Below are 15,366 nucleotides of genomic sequence, written 5' to 3'. Positions count from 1 at the left end.
AATAAAATACACCATTTTATGCTTCAAGGTCATAGGTCAAAGGTCAGACATTAGTGTGTTGTTATGAAAGCAGGCTGACATCCTCACGTTGTTATAAAAACATCATAAATCATTAAATAGGTAGTATAGTCCTTGCCCTTTGGGGAGAATTGTGCTCCACTGTTTATTCTTTACTTGCTTTCAGCCTATTAAACATCACTTGGGCTACACACATCCAATAACCATTGTCTATTAAGCACATTCACAGACTGCTTTGTAATCCTACACATACAGTAAAGTTCAGTTCCTATTTCCTCCATTTCCACCTTTCAGTAAACACCAGATCAAGGTCAGAAACTCAAAGAGCAGGAAGCTTAAAATAATTCAATGTGACAGGTTTCTTAAGAAATTTGCAATCATATAATCTAAAACTGAAAAAAAGATCAAATATGAGTATCAGTGAAAAAAAAATCGTTTCCTTAAAAATGTAATCGAAACTATACTCATGAGGGAGTTCAACATTCACTTTCTACTCTTTGCTTTTCAGTTTCAGCTCTGATTTGGCTCCATGGGTCAGAATCTGTTATTTATTGGGCATCTGAAGTGATTTTACCCTTCAGAGCTGAATGTGTTGCAAAATTCTCCATGTGACCAACTCAGTTAGCTGCAGACTACAACTGATAGACGACTACTATTCTACTTAATATTCTTTTTGCTCATTTATTAGAGATTATAAAGTCTTAAATGGTCAGTAAACACAGAAATTTCCTGATTAAATTGAGATTTTTCCTTTTTTCAGTTTTTGCATGTTAACCTACATTTAACCAAAGATAAATAAACCCTGATGAATTTCTGCTTTAAATACACATATCTCAGTAACTTGCAAACAAACACAGGGCAGGCCGTAAAGACGAGTGTGTAAAGTCTTATTTCTTAGTTTTATTTCTTTTGCTTGTTTCTTTATTGTTTTCATGTGTCCGTCTCAGGCAGGGACACATGAGAGCTTTTTGTTTCTTCTTCTCTTCTTATGTCCTGCAGGTTGTTACATGATGTCTTGCTGGTGCTGCGTGGACTCGCTGACAACCTGAAGGAGAAAAACACGAGACAGAAACATAAAAGCCTTATCAGATGACTTCTCTGTCTGGATGAATGTAAGATATCTGGAAATGAGTGAACACTGTCCCAAATCCATACAAACTACAACAGTAGAGACAGAAAGATTACAGTCAGAGAGTCCAGGTGAACACAGGACAGATTAAGAAACACCAGCAGTCACTTCAGCAGTTAATTACTTACATTAAAACAATCTTTATTTGTATGTAAAGTTTCTAAAATATTAGGTGTAAATAAGGTAATTGATTGTTTTCTGTCTAAATATGGGACATTTGCATTTGCTGGTGTGGCAAGAATGTTTTCTGCAGCTCTGCTTCAGAGGAGTGGTGTGGCAGTGGGCAGTGCCAAAAGGCTGGCAGAGTAGCTGGGACTGATTGGTATGATCAGTCCTGGTATTTCAGTTGCCAACTGGTAACGGAGAGGGGAAGGCTGTGCCAGAAACAAGTCGGCTGAAAAGCTGCACAGAGCAATTTGGAAAAGTTGCAACTAATACTTACCCAGCTCTTTAACAGTGTGTTTGTGTTGGTCTGTCGTGTCACAGTGGTGTCAAAACCCAGTTGCGCTAGGACAGATGTGCAACCAGTAAAGCCAGTGGAAGTACTGACAGCAATGCTGGCAGAGATGGCCATCATGCACCAAGAACAGGCGACTGTGCATCAAGATCAGCTCCAGTGGCTACAGAATTAGGCCGAGCGTCAGATGAGAGTGTTGGAGCACCTAGTCTCGGTCTGGCATCCCCCTGGCACCTCTGTTGTGCCAGGAGGACGCCAGCAAGCCATGTCAAGCAAACCTTGACATGGCTGTATGACTGGCCAAAAACCACCCGGCAGTGCAGCCAGCAAACCCGCTGGATCAACCACAGCCAGTTGCGGAGAATTGGCCGGTCCCAGCCCCAAGGAGGAGGTTCCCCAGCTCCACTATAACTTTGCTGGTTATGGAGCAGCCACCACAACAGCCAGTCTCGCTGTCACCCCACAGGTTCCAGCAACTAAGCTGCCCCAACTCACAGGGAGCCGTGCAAATGCTGAGGCAGGTATGTTGGAGGTGTGGGCGGCCAGGACACTGACATTAGGAGTGCCCACTGACGGATGTGGGGTAGCTGTTCAGTGTTGCTGGCCCTCCAAAACCTTCCCCAGGTCCAAGAGGGACATGAAGTGTCAAGGTGCCAGTGGATATACGCCAGGCTCTGGTGGACTTGGGCTATAGGGTGAGTCTGGGCTGCACGCAGACCCTGGTCCTCCAAACCCTGGTACGGAACGGGACATTGTTGGAGGCAGAGTTGGTGGAGGTTAGATGTGTGCATGAGGACATACACAAATATCCCATAGTGCCGCTCCAAATTAGATACAAGGGCAAAACACATGGTGTAAAGGCTGCAGTTAGCTTGCACCTGAGGCATCCCTTAATTCTGGGTACAGATTTGCTGGTGTTCAATAACCTGTTGGGGCAATGTGTGGGGATACAATCACGAGCTTTAGCAAGGGGGATGTTTGTACTGTGCTTAGCGGAGACCTTTAGTTTATTCAACTCTGACTCTAGGGAGGAGGAGGCCATCTAATGAGGCCCTGCTGCCTCCAGCGATTCACTCCACAGGATATTTCCCACTAGAGGAATCTCATGACTAAACTCTATGCAACCTCAGCCTCTGATCAAGTGATAAAAAATGATGGTCACATGCTTGCCCTGACACAGCACTGACCTACCTGTATTTCGTATTGATTAAAGATAGGCTTCATAGAGCGAGTCATAACACTGGCACCTCCAGGCCCTGTTTCAGATCGTCTCCCGAGTCGGCATCCCGAAAGAGATACTGACCGCCGGTTCATGACCGGCTTTGTGGAGCTGACCAGCCATGTAACTAATCTCACTCAAAAGTGTGCCCCAGATCTGGTCCAGTGGACAGAGCAGTGGCAGGCAGCATTTGTGCAGTTGAATAAAGCTCTACCGGTATTTGATAAGATAAAATGTTATTTATAGAACTTAAAGACATTTTTCCATGAATTTCTTAAATAAGGTGCTGGGGTGGATCACATCAAAAGAAAAGCAAACAAACAAAAGAAAAAAAAATCATTATGAAGGGAACTTAAAAACTTACAAGGCTAATGAATGCAGTTTTATATCTTAGCGGTTTTACCTCTCCATCGCGGGTCTCGATGGTCTTGATGAGGACAGTTTTCTTTGAATGCATCTCAGAGGAGCGCTGCTGCTCAGGGCTGGTCTCTGATTAACAAAGGTCGGAATACATTAAATTTTTATTTAACATGTAAAATGTGTTATGTTATTTTGAAAAATCACTGAAAACTTTATGTGGATGACTCTATGAAATACAAATTAAATACAACCCCATAACACTGGGGTTGTATTTAATTTGTAGGTTAATTGATTTAGAAATCAATTAATTAATTAACACCCATTTTCTTAATTAAGTAAAATTTTAATCTTACACAGTTTTAATGTGGTAAAAAAGTAAAATATTATTGAAATGTATAACAAAAACAGTAAATCGGGCTCCATCTGAACAGACTGTGGAATCAAACAGAATAAGGCCTGTGTCCTGGTTAAAGGAAGCCTGCCCCTGGTGGTATGTTTAGGTAACTGCAGCTGTGTGTGCACCTCGGAAACTCAGCGTGGAGTAGGTTTGCACAGGCAAGGCAATCCTGCAACGGGAGAAGGAAAAGTGTAGAAAATATCATTTTAAATGTTATTTTATGTGTATCTGGATAAAATATTGACATTCTGAGGCAGTTTTCTTTTCCAAATCTTTATTGTAAAGGCAGCACACAAAAACAAAACAATTTTGGCCTGGTTGGATAGTTTGATAAATTACCTGCTCTCCTCTCCTTCCAGCAGCTTCCTGTAGGTGGCGATCTCCACATCCAGCGCCATCTTGACATTGAGTAGGTCCTGGTACTCACGGAGGTGGCGCGCCATCTCGTCCTTCATGTTGGCGATCTCCACCTCCAGCCGGGCAATGCTATCCTGGTAGTTGCCGGCCTCTCGTCCATGACGGTCCTCCATGTCCCGCATCTGCCTCATCAGGGACTCATTCTGGATTAATCAGAGAGGAGAGTCTGAAATCAAACCGAGCTCAGAGAAGATTACGTTTAAATAAAAACCGAAGAAGGTTTATGAGACCTACGGTGCCTTTGAGGGAGTCGATCTCACAGGTGTAGGCCTGGATCTGGTGTCTGAACTCCATGGTCTCCTGACGGGCCTGCTTCAGAGCCTCGTTGTTCTTACTTACCGCCTGGTTCAGATCAGACACCTGCAAGGTCAAAGGTTAAATAGATTTCACAATTTATTTTAAATCCCCAACTCTTGGATGTCAGAATTGATCTCTAAGTGTCCTTAATACTAAAACATCCCTCTGACCTTGGACTTGTACCACTCCTCAGCCTCTGCGATGTTCTTGGCAGCAATGCCCTCATACTGAGCCCTGATGTCTCGTAGTGCTGCCGTCAGGTCCGGCTTGGACATGTCCATCTGGATCTGGACTTGAGTCTCCTGCATCTGGGCCTGCAGCTCACGGATCTCCTGTGGGAGGAGGAGAAACGTAAGGTTGACTGGCCCGTTATATTTGAATTTGATATACCTTTATTAGTTCCACAAGGGGAAATTTCATAAGGCTGCCGACCTATTGCACGCAATGGCGGCGCCAACTTACCCTCCAACCATACATACATTACACAAAACATCACATGGGGAAGACAGGTCAGAGAGGTATAACAATGGAAAAATGCACCACATGAGGAAAGATAAGGAGAAAAAAATAACTCCCCCCAGACTGAGCGCCAACAGGGAGATCAGTTTGAGAACAGAAAAAAACACCTCTGCACATAGCACATGAAAAAACTCTTAATACACCAAAGAAACGCATGACAAGCAACAGGGGTGGGTAAAGGGTGAGAGACAGCCGAATTAGACAGTACATCCGGGCCTGTGCGCTGGTCTCCCTGATCCACCATCAGCATCGGAAGGGAATAAGCGTCGAAGGTGTTTGGAAAGGGAGGGGGAGTGAGTGTGTGCATATCAGTGTATATGTATGTGTGTGCGTGTCCAGAGTTCAGCTGAGACAGTGTCCTTCGCCCTGCTAGGCCGAGTAAACAGTCTTCCAGCCAACCCAGGTGGCCTTGCATGGAATGGGAAGGAACAGACTAAACACAGTTGTTATCAGGGTGTTTTGTTCAGCTCCAGCCTTGAGACCGCAGCTGGCGCCAAAGGGGTATCCGCATAAGTGATGGTGCTTTTTACTTTAGTGCGAACAGCTCATATGAATTTCAAAACTGGTCTCTCAATCTCCCGTTGGAGACCCGCGAGCTTCGCCATACTTGCGTTCTGTGATGTTGTCATTTCTTGTGCTCAAGGAGCCGATTCTGAGAACAGACGACAGTGTGCCTCCCCGAGATGTCATCCAATTTTGCACCCAGAGATGTTATTCCGGGCTAGCCCTTCGAGATGTATCCAGTTTGCAGTCAGAGATCTTATTCTGAGTATTCACAGCAGCCGTAGCCTCTCCAAGATCTTATCCGTGCTGGCTCAATGAGCCCATTTTGAGAAACTCACGCCTCTTCCCATCATTTCAATCCCAGCGGGCAGCCTTGTGGGGGTTTGAACAGCCAGTTCCACTTTCTTAATTCTTTGATAAGTCAGGGCCAAGCCAGCTCTGATCCACCAGAACCCTGTTACCATGGTTCCAAATAGGTAGATATCTTCAGCACTCAGGCTCACCCAAGCCCAAACCTCTCGTTGAGAAAGGGGTGTCAATTGCATTTAGGGACCAGTTGATCCAATCCAGAATTCCTCTTTTAGGTTTTAGAGAACAGACTGTGAGAGAGTGTTCCAGGGAAAAGTAATACAAAAAACACGAGACTAGACAAGGACATAAGAGGCTAAGCAGGGAAGCTATGGGAGAGGAGAAAAGTGCGACCGCCTTCGTCAAGAGCAAGAGCAGAATATAGAACTGAGATTTGTCTATGCAGACTGGATTCACTGGATTCACTGTCTGGGTACGTCACTCAGGGACTAACTAGTTGCAGCCATCACAACCATGAAACCACTGGTTGTGTAACATGAAAGTCCTAGTAATGACCTTCTAAGATCCTAAAAATAAACTATAATTATGATCTGAGGCAACTCTCCGTTCTTCTAAGTGAACTGAACTGCAACAATAAATACATTTTGTTGGTGCGGTGTTTAGAAATTATGCCTCACAGAAGGAAAGTCCATGGTTTCCAGTCTGGGGTCCTTGTGCATGGAGTTAGTATGTTCTCCCCGTGTCTATGTGGGTTCTAGATCTGAGTGTAAACGGGTGCCTGGGCTCTCTGTGCGAGCTCTATGACAAATTAGTCATCTGTGCTAGGTGTACCAGAGCCCTGGCCCTATGACAGCTGGGATAGGCCTTAAACATCCCCAGTTAAATTGAGGAAAATGAATGGATGGCTATCCAGTTATGGAGCATAACAAACCTTGCACAATCTCATATCGTCGTGTTGGTGTTGTTCCCAGATCAACATAGTAAATGTTGTTCCAGGATCAAGTGACCAATCAGAATGTTGTGACGTCATACTTTTGCGACTTCAGAAAAAACTGCCGTAAAACAAAAAAATGTAGTTAAGCTGTGAGAAACCGCCTCTGTCCGCCGATCAACGGACCCTGACCCTGACCCTTTAATAAACGCTAAGCAGAATTGATATTATCCTTGCAACATTGGAATTTCATAAATGCACGAATGGCTTGACGCGCCAAAGAATAACGTCACAACAATGTGATTGGTCACTTGCAATGTTGATCCTGGAGCAACATTTACTATGTTGATCTGGGAACAACACCAACACGACGATATCAGATCATCCAACAAACCTTACGTAGTTTTAAACATCACTATCTCTCCTTGTTGTTTAGGACACAAACCCAGTCTGGCTTAATACAGAAAAATTCCATTGAAGTCTCTCTGTGGTAACCACGATTAAATTATATTCAACCAAAATCATCAACTTTACCAAACATTAGTGAAAGTCTCTGGTCTGGAGGGCCAGAACTTTATACACCCACCATCAACCCAAATTCCTTCTGCAGTTCATAAATATGATTAATGAGGACCTGATGTGTGACAGTAAGCCTTGGCAGTGAACAACCAGAAAAGTTGGCATCTCCCAGAAGCTAAAATGATAAATGAAGCTATAGAATGTGCAGATGGTGAACTATTAGCAATGCTATAAAATAAATTAAATAAAATGCCAATAAAAAACAAAACAAACAAAACACAAGGAACAAACATCTGAGTAAGTGAGCACAGAGCTTCAAACCTGCTAAGTATTACAACATGAAGGAGAAAAACAACAGAAACAAGACTAATAATAATGAAGATAAAAAGAATAAAAGAACAACAATAATAACTAGAACAAGAATGAGAGGAAGAAAAATAATTACCACAAGAAAACCAGGAAGAACAAGGAAAAGAACAGTAATAAAAACAAGTGGTACAAGGAGATAATAAGAGCATGAAATTAAAGAATCCAAGTTAAAGATGCTTTAAGAAGTTATTAGGATTTTCTTCCTCCTTCTTTATGCAACTTAATTTGCAGATGTGAAGTAAAAAAAGATTCACCGTCATCAGACCTTCTGAGGTTTTATTCCTCCCTTTATCTAAAAAGTGACTTAATTTTAGTCCAAACTGTTTATAACACTTTAATCCACTCTGAGTAACCCTAGGCCATGTCGAGCACACTAGTTTTTGGCATCATGTAGTAATCGCTCCAGGCTGGAGACAGAACGAAGCCCATGCTGATCAGAGACGAGGATTTGTCCACCGGTTGGTACACAGAGTAATTTTAGCCTTACATCTGCTGTGGGAGATTTCAGAGCTCTACTGCCACGCTGCCCGGGCCTGCTGCCAACAATGCAATTCTGTGTGTGTTTGAAAGTGAAAACTCCCCAAACCCTTTCGTTTGTCATCTCGCACACACAGAGACAGATGTTCTAAAAGATGCTAAGACAGACCTAGAGCATTGTCACACAGCTCAACACACATTCTTAATCCCGTGAAGCTTGTTTGTGCCTCACTGACAGATTTGTTTTAAAGCAACAATTTGTGACACCTTTCCTCCCTAAAGTCCTCTATAATCTACTTATTACTAAATGAAGAACCTACGCTGATGGCAGCAGTGTAATAAAACACTTATGAATGCATTTTAAATCCTGATAATGGAGCTGGGATCAGCGACTGGTAAAGATGGAAGAGGGTGAAGAACAAACCTCTTCATGGATCTTCTTCAAGAAAGCGATTTCCTCCTGCAGCGTCTCGATGCGTCTCTCCAGGTCCAGACGGGCCAGAGTGGCAGCGTCCACATCCTGCAACATTAAAAATGTTCATTTTATGTCAAAATGAGATAAGCATGGAATAATTATCGACATATTTTCCATTGAATCAAAGTGTATAATGATAAAAAAAAAATGCATATATTACACTTGATGGCTTTGAAAATGTTAGAAGTACAAAGAAAGAAGGAAGAATTTTTTTTTAAAACTTTTAACAGTATTTTCCCTTTTAAAATGTTGTAACCCAGATTTATAGCCTTCTTACATCCATAGTCTGCTATAGTACACCAAAAAATAACAGAAAAAATGAAGATATATTTTATTTATCACATTCATATTATTATATTAATATTATTATTATCATAATTATCTTATTTTGTTATGTTTATAGTTATTTTTTTATGTTTTTGCTTTTCATTCTTTTTTTTTTTCTTCTTCTATCATCTTCAGCATTCTTCTTCTATCTTCTAGGATCCTCCTCCTCCTGTGTGTCCTCCTTCACTACATCCATGACTTTTCACTGTGAACTTGTCTTTTCCTCCTGCCTGGCAGCTCTATCTTCAACATCCTTTGTCCAATAACAAATATCCACTATCCCTCTTCTGTATGTCTGAACCATCTCAGCCTTTCCCATCTAACACTGTATTTATTGGGGAAAGTACAGGAAATGAGAGTGGGACATACCGCTCTGAAAGCAGCCAGGTTGTTTTCTGCTTCTTCTTTTTGAAGAATCTCTTCCTGGAGTCTGTAGGACAGTGAGACACAAAGCATGGTTTCAGACAGAGAGCCATTAATGAGCAACTGGATTAATGATTGGTTTGAACACACTGTAGAAGCTGCTGTCCACACACCAGGGAGCTCTGCAGAAAGACGTTAAAGCTGAATTAGGCTAATAAGTTCAAAGATGCATCATTTCATAGCCTGTATATAAAAGATGGATGTTGCCAGTGTGCTCTCACCCATTGGTTAGTGACGCCTCAGGTTTAGCAATTTCATTTTGGTGTTTTTAAACCAGACGTGACTGCACACAAGGTGGCCTGCCCGATCGCACATCCTTCTTTATCATCCTTTCTAACCTTAAATGGTCTGAAAAATTTAGAAAATAAATATTATGTTGTAATAAACAAGATTTGAAACTATCATCCAGAGGTGACACCCCCTGCTGGCAATTAGAAACAATGCAGGTTTAGCACAATTCCACATTGGCTTCAGACTTGGAAGTCCATTACTTAACAGTCTGAGCTTAAAAGGACGCTTTTCCAAAATAAAAGATGAAAGTGCATCCTTTAACTTGAACTTGTTCACTTTTTATACCCTGTAAAGGTCACTGATCGGTTACAGACTCCCCTTGTGGAATAGATTTTCTAAAGCCTGAGGAGGTTAGGAGGCTTGTTTGATCTTTGACTCTTGAAATACAAAATGCTTAAAGGTTATCATGGAAACTTTTTTTGTCCAGTAAAGTCAAAACACACACTGCCTACCACATTTAATTATTTAAGGTGTCAGAAGAGCGCCTTTAAGTCTCAACCTCAAGGAAAGAAATGAACTTTTGCTTGTTAAAAATGTAAACTGCAGACAGAGAAAGGACAGATCCTTCAGATATGTGTGAGCTTGTTCCTCTCCTTTTATAGAAGAGAGCCATGTAAACACAGTGTGTGATTAGCACTAACTTTGGTCAGTCTCAAGTAGTAACACACACACTGACACACACATGCCTATTAATCACATCAAATCAGTCACCAATGCTTTTTGGAGTCAAAGAAAAATGATGCTCAGCTCTGAGATTAACAGCAGTTTATGTCACATTTTGAATGGACTGATTGAAGAATTTTATGCTCAGGAGCAGTTCATCATTATGTCAGGCCTAAAGTTAAATCATGGCACACATGTATATTTATTGATGCAGACTGGTTTGAGCTGTGCAAAATGCCTCTATAATCATCGCCTATTTAAATATTCGCTTTGGAGTTTTCAGGGGACCACACTTCTCTCATTTCTCATATCAGGACTAGAAGATCTGAATATCTGCTTTGATGTTTTCATCATCTCTGCAGGTGTAAAATGAATAGCAAGACTTGTCATGCTGTATTATATTAATAAATAATATTATTAAATAAAGAGCTACGTGAAATTTTTTTTAAAATTTCTATCATTTAACTCAAATTGAATTTGTCAGAAGCATGGTAACAGAGCTTAGAATATAAAATTATTTTATAATAAACATATTTATTGATGAAGTTACATTTTATATTTTCATATAAACTTTATAATGCTGTGTAAATTAAACAAAATATATAAAAATTAACTACAATGAGGCTAATTATAAGATATTAAAACTAACATAATTTCCCAGCTTTGTCTTTCATTAAATTAATAAATAAAATTTTCTTTTCCAGTTATTAACAACACAGCTTTTTTATTCAAATAATGGAGTTGTATCTAATTTAACACCAGACAATAGTTAGTTGTTGCCACTATAAGCTAACTGTCCTAATACAGAAATTAAGGTACATATTTAAACTTATCTAATTAAACACACAGTAATTAATCCTGTTCATAAGTTCAATATCCATTGATATATTAGAAAATGTTTTTTTATATTCCATAAATATTCCAGTTAAATCTAATCATAATAAAGAAGAAAGTAATAAAGGATGCTTAATTTGGAAATTATTAATTACTACTGTAAACTACTTAGCTTAGCCTACGAGTTCAATGGTATTCAAACAGACACATTAATCAACAGTTTAATTTTTTTATATATATTTTAGGAAGTTAATGTAGTATATTAAATAAAAAACCAAATTAACTATAATGGAGAAAAAAGTAACAAGAAGTTTAGTTCAGTAGTGGTGGCCCCATGATCGGATGGTCAGGGGTTCGAATCCACTGAACGGCTACCCTGAGGTACCCCTGACACACTGCTCCCCGGTGCACCAGCTTAGTGACTGCCCACTGCTTCACTGAGTGAGTGGGTCAAATGCAAGAGAGAGTAATTTCCCCACAGGGATCAATAAAGCATACATTTTTATTACTTTTATTATTATTATTACTAGCGGTTAAGCTCAACATTAAATTTCTTTAAGTCAATACTAATTTATTAACCTAGGTCATTATTTCTATATTAGTTAAAAAATTAAAGTAATTTGTTATATTACAACAAATATTGAATCTAATCATAACAGAGAATTACTATCTACATAATATTTATATAGATAGTAATTATTGCTGTTTAGCCTAGTTAGCGTAGCCAAGTAAAGTAGCAGCAGTAACTACCAAATAACTTGCTTATGAAAATCACATGACTTAATGTTATTAAGCTATGCATTTAATTAGATAAAGATTGATTAATTATGTGGTCACTAATCTTGCTCATTAGTTCAAATGAGGGAAAAACTCATTTGGCAGCTTGTTTCTTGGTAGCTTGCACCCTACACCATTTGAGAGGCCATTGTAATAGTCAGATAGCTTTTTAGCTTTTGTGCCAAGGTTAGTAAAAATAACATTTCACTGATATTCCGATGTTTTGTATAACCCTTTAATATCAGAGATTTTTTACCACAGCATAAACATGTTGTTAGCAGGATTACATAGATTATTTATACTTTTTAAATGACCTAATAAAATACTTTGGTTTATTTTTGCTGATTGTAATATTTTTAGCATCATTATTATTGTTAAGCTTCAGTCAAATATCTGTTTTACTTTGATTTATCTGATTATATGCCCCTCTACATTCTAACATCCTTATACCCAAAATACCCCCTGTAAGACACTCATCCTTGTGACTCACCTGTAATCTTCTTCCTGTGATGATGTATAAATGATCCTGGTATATTTTGATTTAAACAGCTTTGCATTTATACAAAATATGTTTAAAATATATTTAAAGCATTTAGGAAATATCTTGAAAATAGCAAACGTATAATCAAGTAATCTGTTGTAAAGAGCACAATCTGTGAAACCAATAAGATGCACAGAGGAACCAGGGTTTAACAATACTTCCTGTAACTACAACAAACAGCAGATCATCTCCCACACGGCAGGTTAAATCTAGCACACACAAGCCTATGTATCACCTCATTCCTCCATTCATTATTCCACTCCACACACTTCTTTTCATTTTGCATCACACTTTTTCACTACTGCTTGTTGAGCGGTTGGCAAGTGTTCACAGAAAGGTTTGTCACATTTTAGTTCCAGATACATCACACAGTGGGTAAATGCTCCAGGTTGTTGCTTAAATTATGGTAATATCAATATTTCTGTAACTGTTCAGTGTATGGGACAAGTAATATTGTGTACTTTGAACTTTTTAAGAAATATTTTCAGTTTACTTATTTTAAAATTATTTTTAAAATTGTTTATTTGTTCTAAGACTCACTATAAGTCTATAAAGGTTTTTACTTTAAAATTAAGTAAAGCTCTTTTTTTGTCATAATATATAAAGGTCATGCCAGAATAAACAAGAATAAACAAGCTAGTAAGACGCATGACACTTCTTGCTCCTCCCACCTGATTTTGAGTTTATCCAGGTCATCGAGCAGGTTGTCCCGCTCCACCTCTATGCGTGACCTCTGATTGGTCAGGATCTCCACCTGCCTCCTAAGCTCGCTCATCTCCTCCTCGTACAGGTCGGCAATGCGCGTGGGCTCACGGCCTCGCAGGCGCTCCACCTCCACCACCAGTGCCTGGTTCTGCTGCTCCAAGAAGCGGACCTTCTCAATGTAGCTGGCAAAACGATCGTTCAGGTGCTGCAGCTCGGCCTTCTCATTGGTCCGTGTGGTGAGAAACTCCTGGTTGAGGGCGTCCGCCAGGCTAAAGTCCAGCGTCTCGCCCATGCCGGCATAAGAGCGCCCAACGGATGCCCGGGAGGTCATCACCGGCTTGCCATAGTAGCTTGAGGAGACCCGGTAAGCTGGTGTGGCGCTGGTACGGGTCACCTCATAGACCCTGGAGGTGACATGACCCCCGCCACTGCCGCTGTGGCCCAGCAGGGATCGGTTGAGTGACGGTGAGGCGTAGGTGCCATGACCGAAGGTGCGGCGGTACGATGAGGCGGTCTGACCGGAGGAGCTGTAGGAGGCCATGTTGGAGGACACAGAGAGCCTGGCGAGAGCTGCAGCAGAGAGGAGCACTGAAGAAGAACCTGCAGCCCTCAACTATTTGTAGTTACCTCCTCCCTCAATTTTTACCCCCTCCTTCCTGGGAACTGCCCTCCCTCTGTCTCTGTCTTTCTCCTTTAGCCCTTCTTGTTACATTCCTTTTATTTCTTCTCTCCTTTCCTGCCTTCATTTCTTCTCCAGCTACCTTTCCCCCCTTGCCTTCTCTCCTTTCTCCCTCAGCCCTTTCTCTTCACTTTCTTCTGCTTTTGCAGGCATTCATATTCTATATAGCCACCAATTTTTGCCTTAAGACAGGATGTAGAAAGAAAAAGGCAAAACAACCATAATTATGATCAAAGGAAGGAACAGACATGCTTAACACACTGCATTTGTTGTCACTACGTGCTTTAAGGCAACTGTTGTTGTGATTTGGCACTATATAAATTAAGTAAAATCGAATTAAACTGAATTAAAAACAACCATTGTCCAAGCTGTTACTTGAGTTGCTGACTTAAGGTTTTTTTCCAATTTGTTTATAACATATTCATATTTTTATTGGCTTTGAGTGGTTATGTGAGTATTCATCAGTATTTTAAGCAAATGATTACAAAACATGTTTAACAAGCGGAAGTCCTACAGTTGCCTTAAAACATATGAATTTTAAAGCCACAAATTCAGTGTAGTGTGAGGTTGGGGTGGGTGGATAGGTCAACAAAATACTGGGCATAAACAAAATAGACCTGTTTCATTTTTTTAAACCAGTCAACCAACAATGTGTAGCATTTCCATATCTAAGTGTACGAAAAGGGTCTGCAATCAGTACGGACATCCAAGTGTTTGGCACATCTGTAACAGTTAAAACAAGAAGAAGACGTCATGCAGCAGGCTATGGCAGCTTTTTTTCTCCCACTGAATAAAAGCTTTTTGCCATTTCAAAGTCAAAAATTCAGGTTACGCTTGCAAAATCTTTAGTTAAGGGTAAAATCAGGATTAATTCAATCACCCTGCTGGATACACTTGATCGACAGATATTAGTTTGTAGTGGCTGGCAGAGATGGGCATGTAATACGATTACTTTTTTCAAGTAACGAGTAAAGTAAGGGATTACTATTGCAAAAACGGTAATTAGATTACCGTTACTTTCCCGTAGGAACGCTGCGTTACTGCGTTACTAAAACCGTGATTTTTTTGCGAGAATGTCTCATGATAGTGACTTAGGCAAGTGCGACGTTCGTCACAACAGCTGTGTGCAGATCAACAATGGATCATGGAAGTACTGACCTTACTTTAAGTTTGATTCCATAAAAAGTGACAAAAACATTAGCGTCCGTTTGTGCGTGGGAAGAAACTTCTTTTACAGCAAAAAAAAAAAAAAAAAAACCCTAAACAGCACTGAGTGCGCTAACGACTTAAGGGGAAATTCACAAAGAAACTGGCGGATTCTTCACCTGACCACTGCAGCACACCTGCACCAGGTAAACCTCCGCCTACCCACTCCTGCTTTAACAGGTGAAAATAGAGCAAAAGGACCGCTAGTCTTTGACTTTATTTATTTCTACTGTGTTTCATTTGCATCTATTTGAAAGACTGAGTGTAAACACAAAATATATATATATATATATATATATATTATATATATATATATATATAGTTTTATGTGCTGGAATGTGCAGAAAATAGGTTTAAATATTAAACAAATTTCTTTCAGTCAGAGAATGTTGCATATAATTACATTTTTGCTTGATGCATAATAAAACAAGTTTAAAAAAGGAGACTTTTCCATTTGATTACATTTTGTATGATGGATTATATAGAAAAGAGTAGAACTGGGCTGGAAAGATCTATCACTTTA

At 40.1% G+C, this 15,366-nt stretch overlaps 1 protein-coding gene across 1 annotated transcript; it reads right to left on the bottom strand.

The window, feature by feature from the left end:
• Window positions 1-132: 132 nt before the first annotated feature.
• On the bottom strand, window positions 133-13,767 carry desmb (desmin b). The gene is made up of 9 exons (XM_085151694.1): window positions 12,925-13,767; window positions 9,094-9,154; window positions 8,347-8,442; window positions 4,465-4,626; window positions 4,232-4,357; window positions 3,920-4,140; window positions 3,706-3,749; window positions 3,227-3,312; window positions 133-1,063 (listed from the first exon to the last, which is right to left on the bottom strand). The coding sequence occupies exons 1-9, from the start codon at window positions 13,497-13,499 to the stop codon at window positions 1,022-1,024; spliced, it is 1,413 nt and encodes a 470-aa protein (XP_085007820.1). The 5' UTR covers window positions 13,500-13,767; the 3' UTR covers window positions 133-1,021.
• Window positions 13,768-15,366: the final 1,599 nt, after the last annotated feature.

This window comes from Neolamprologus multifasciatus, chromosome 23 (genome assembly GCF_963576455.1).
Source record: "Neolamprologus multifasciatus chromosome 23, fNeoMul1.2, whole genome shotgun sequence".
Lineage (NCBI taxonomy): Eukaryota > Metazoa > Chordata > Actinopteri > Cichliformes > Cichlidae > Neolamprologus > Neolamprologus multifasciatus.
This window is presented reverse-complemented; position numbering and strand designations above follow the sequence as displayed.

What these genes read in the sequence shown, in the direction of transcription:
- desmb (XM_085151694.1), bottom strand. Translation starts at nt 13,499, where the DNA reads ATGGCCTCCTACAGCTCCTCCGGTCAGACCGCCTCATCGTACCGCCGC. An exon ending in TGAAGAAGATCCATGAAGAG is followed by an intron (nt 4,627 to 8,346) that starts GTTTGTTCTTCA and finishes CTCCTCCCACAG; the next exon opens with GAGATCCGTGAGCTGCAGGC. An exon ending in CTGGAAGGAGAGGAGAGCAG is followed by an intron (nt 3,750 to 3,919) that starts GTAATTTATCAA and finishes CTCCCGTTGCAG; the next exon opens with GATTGCCTTGCCTGTGCAAA.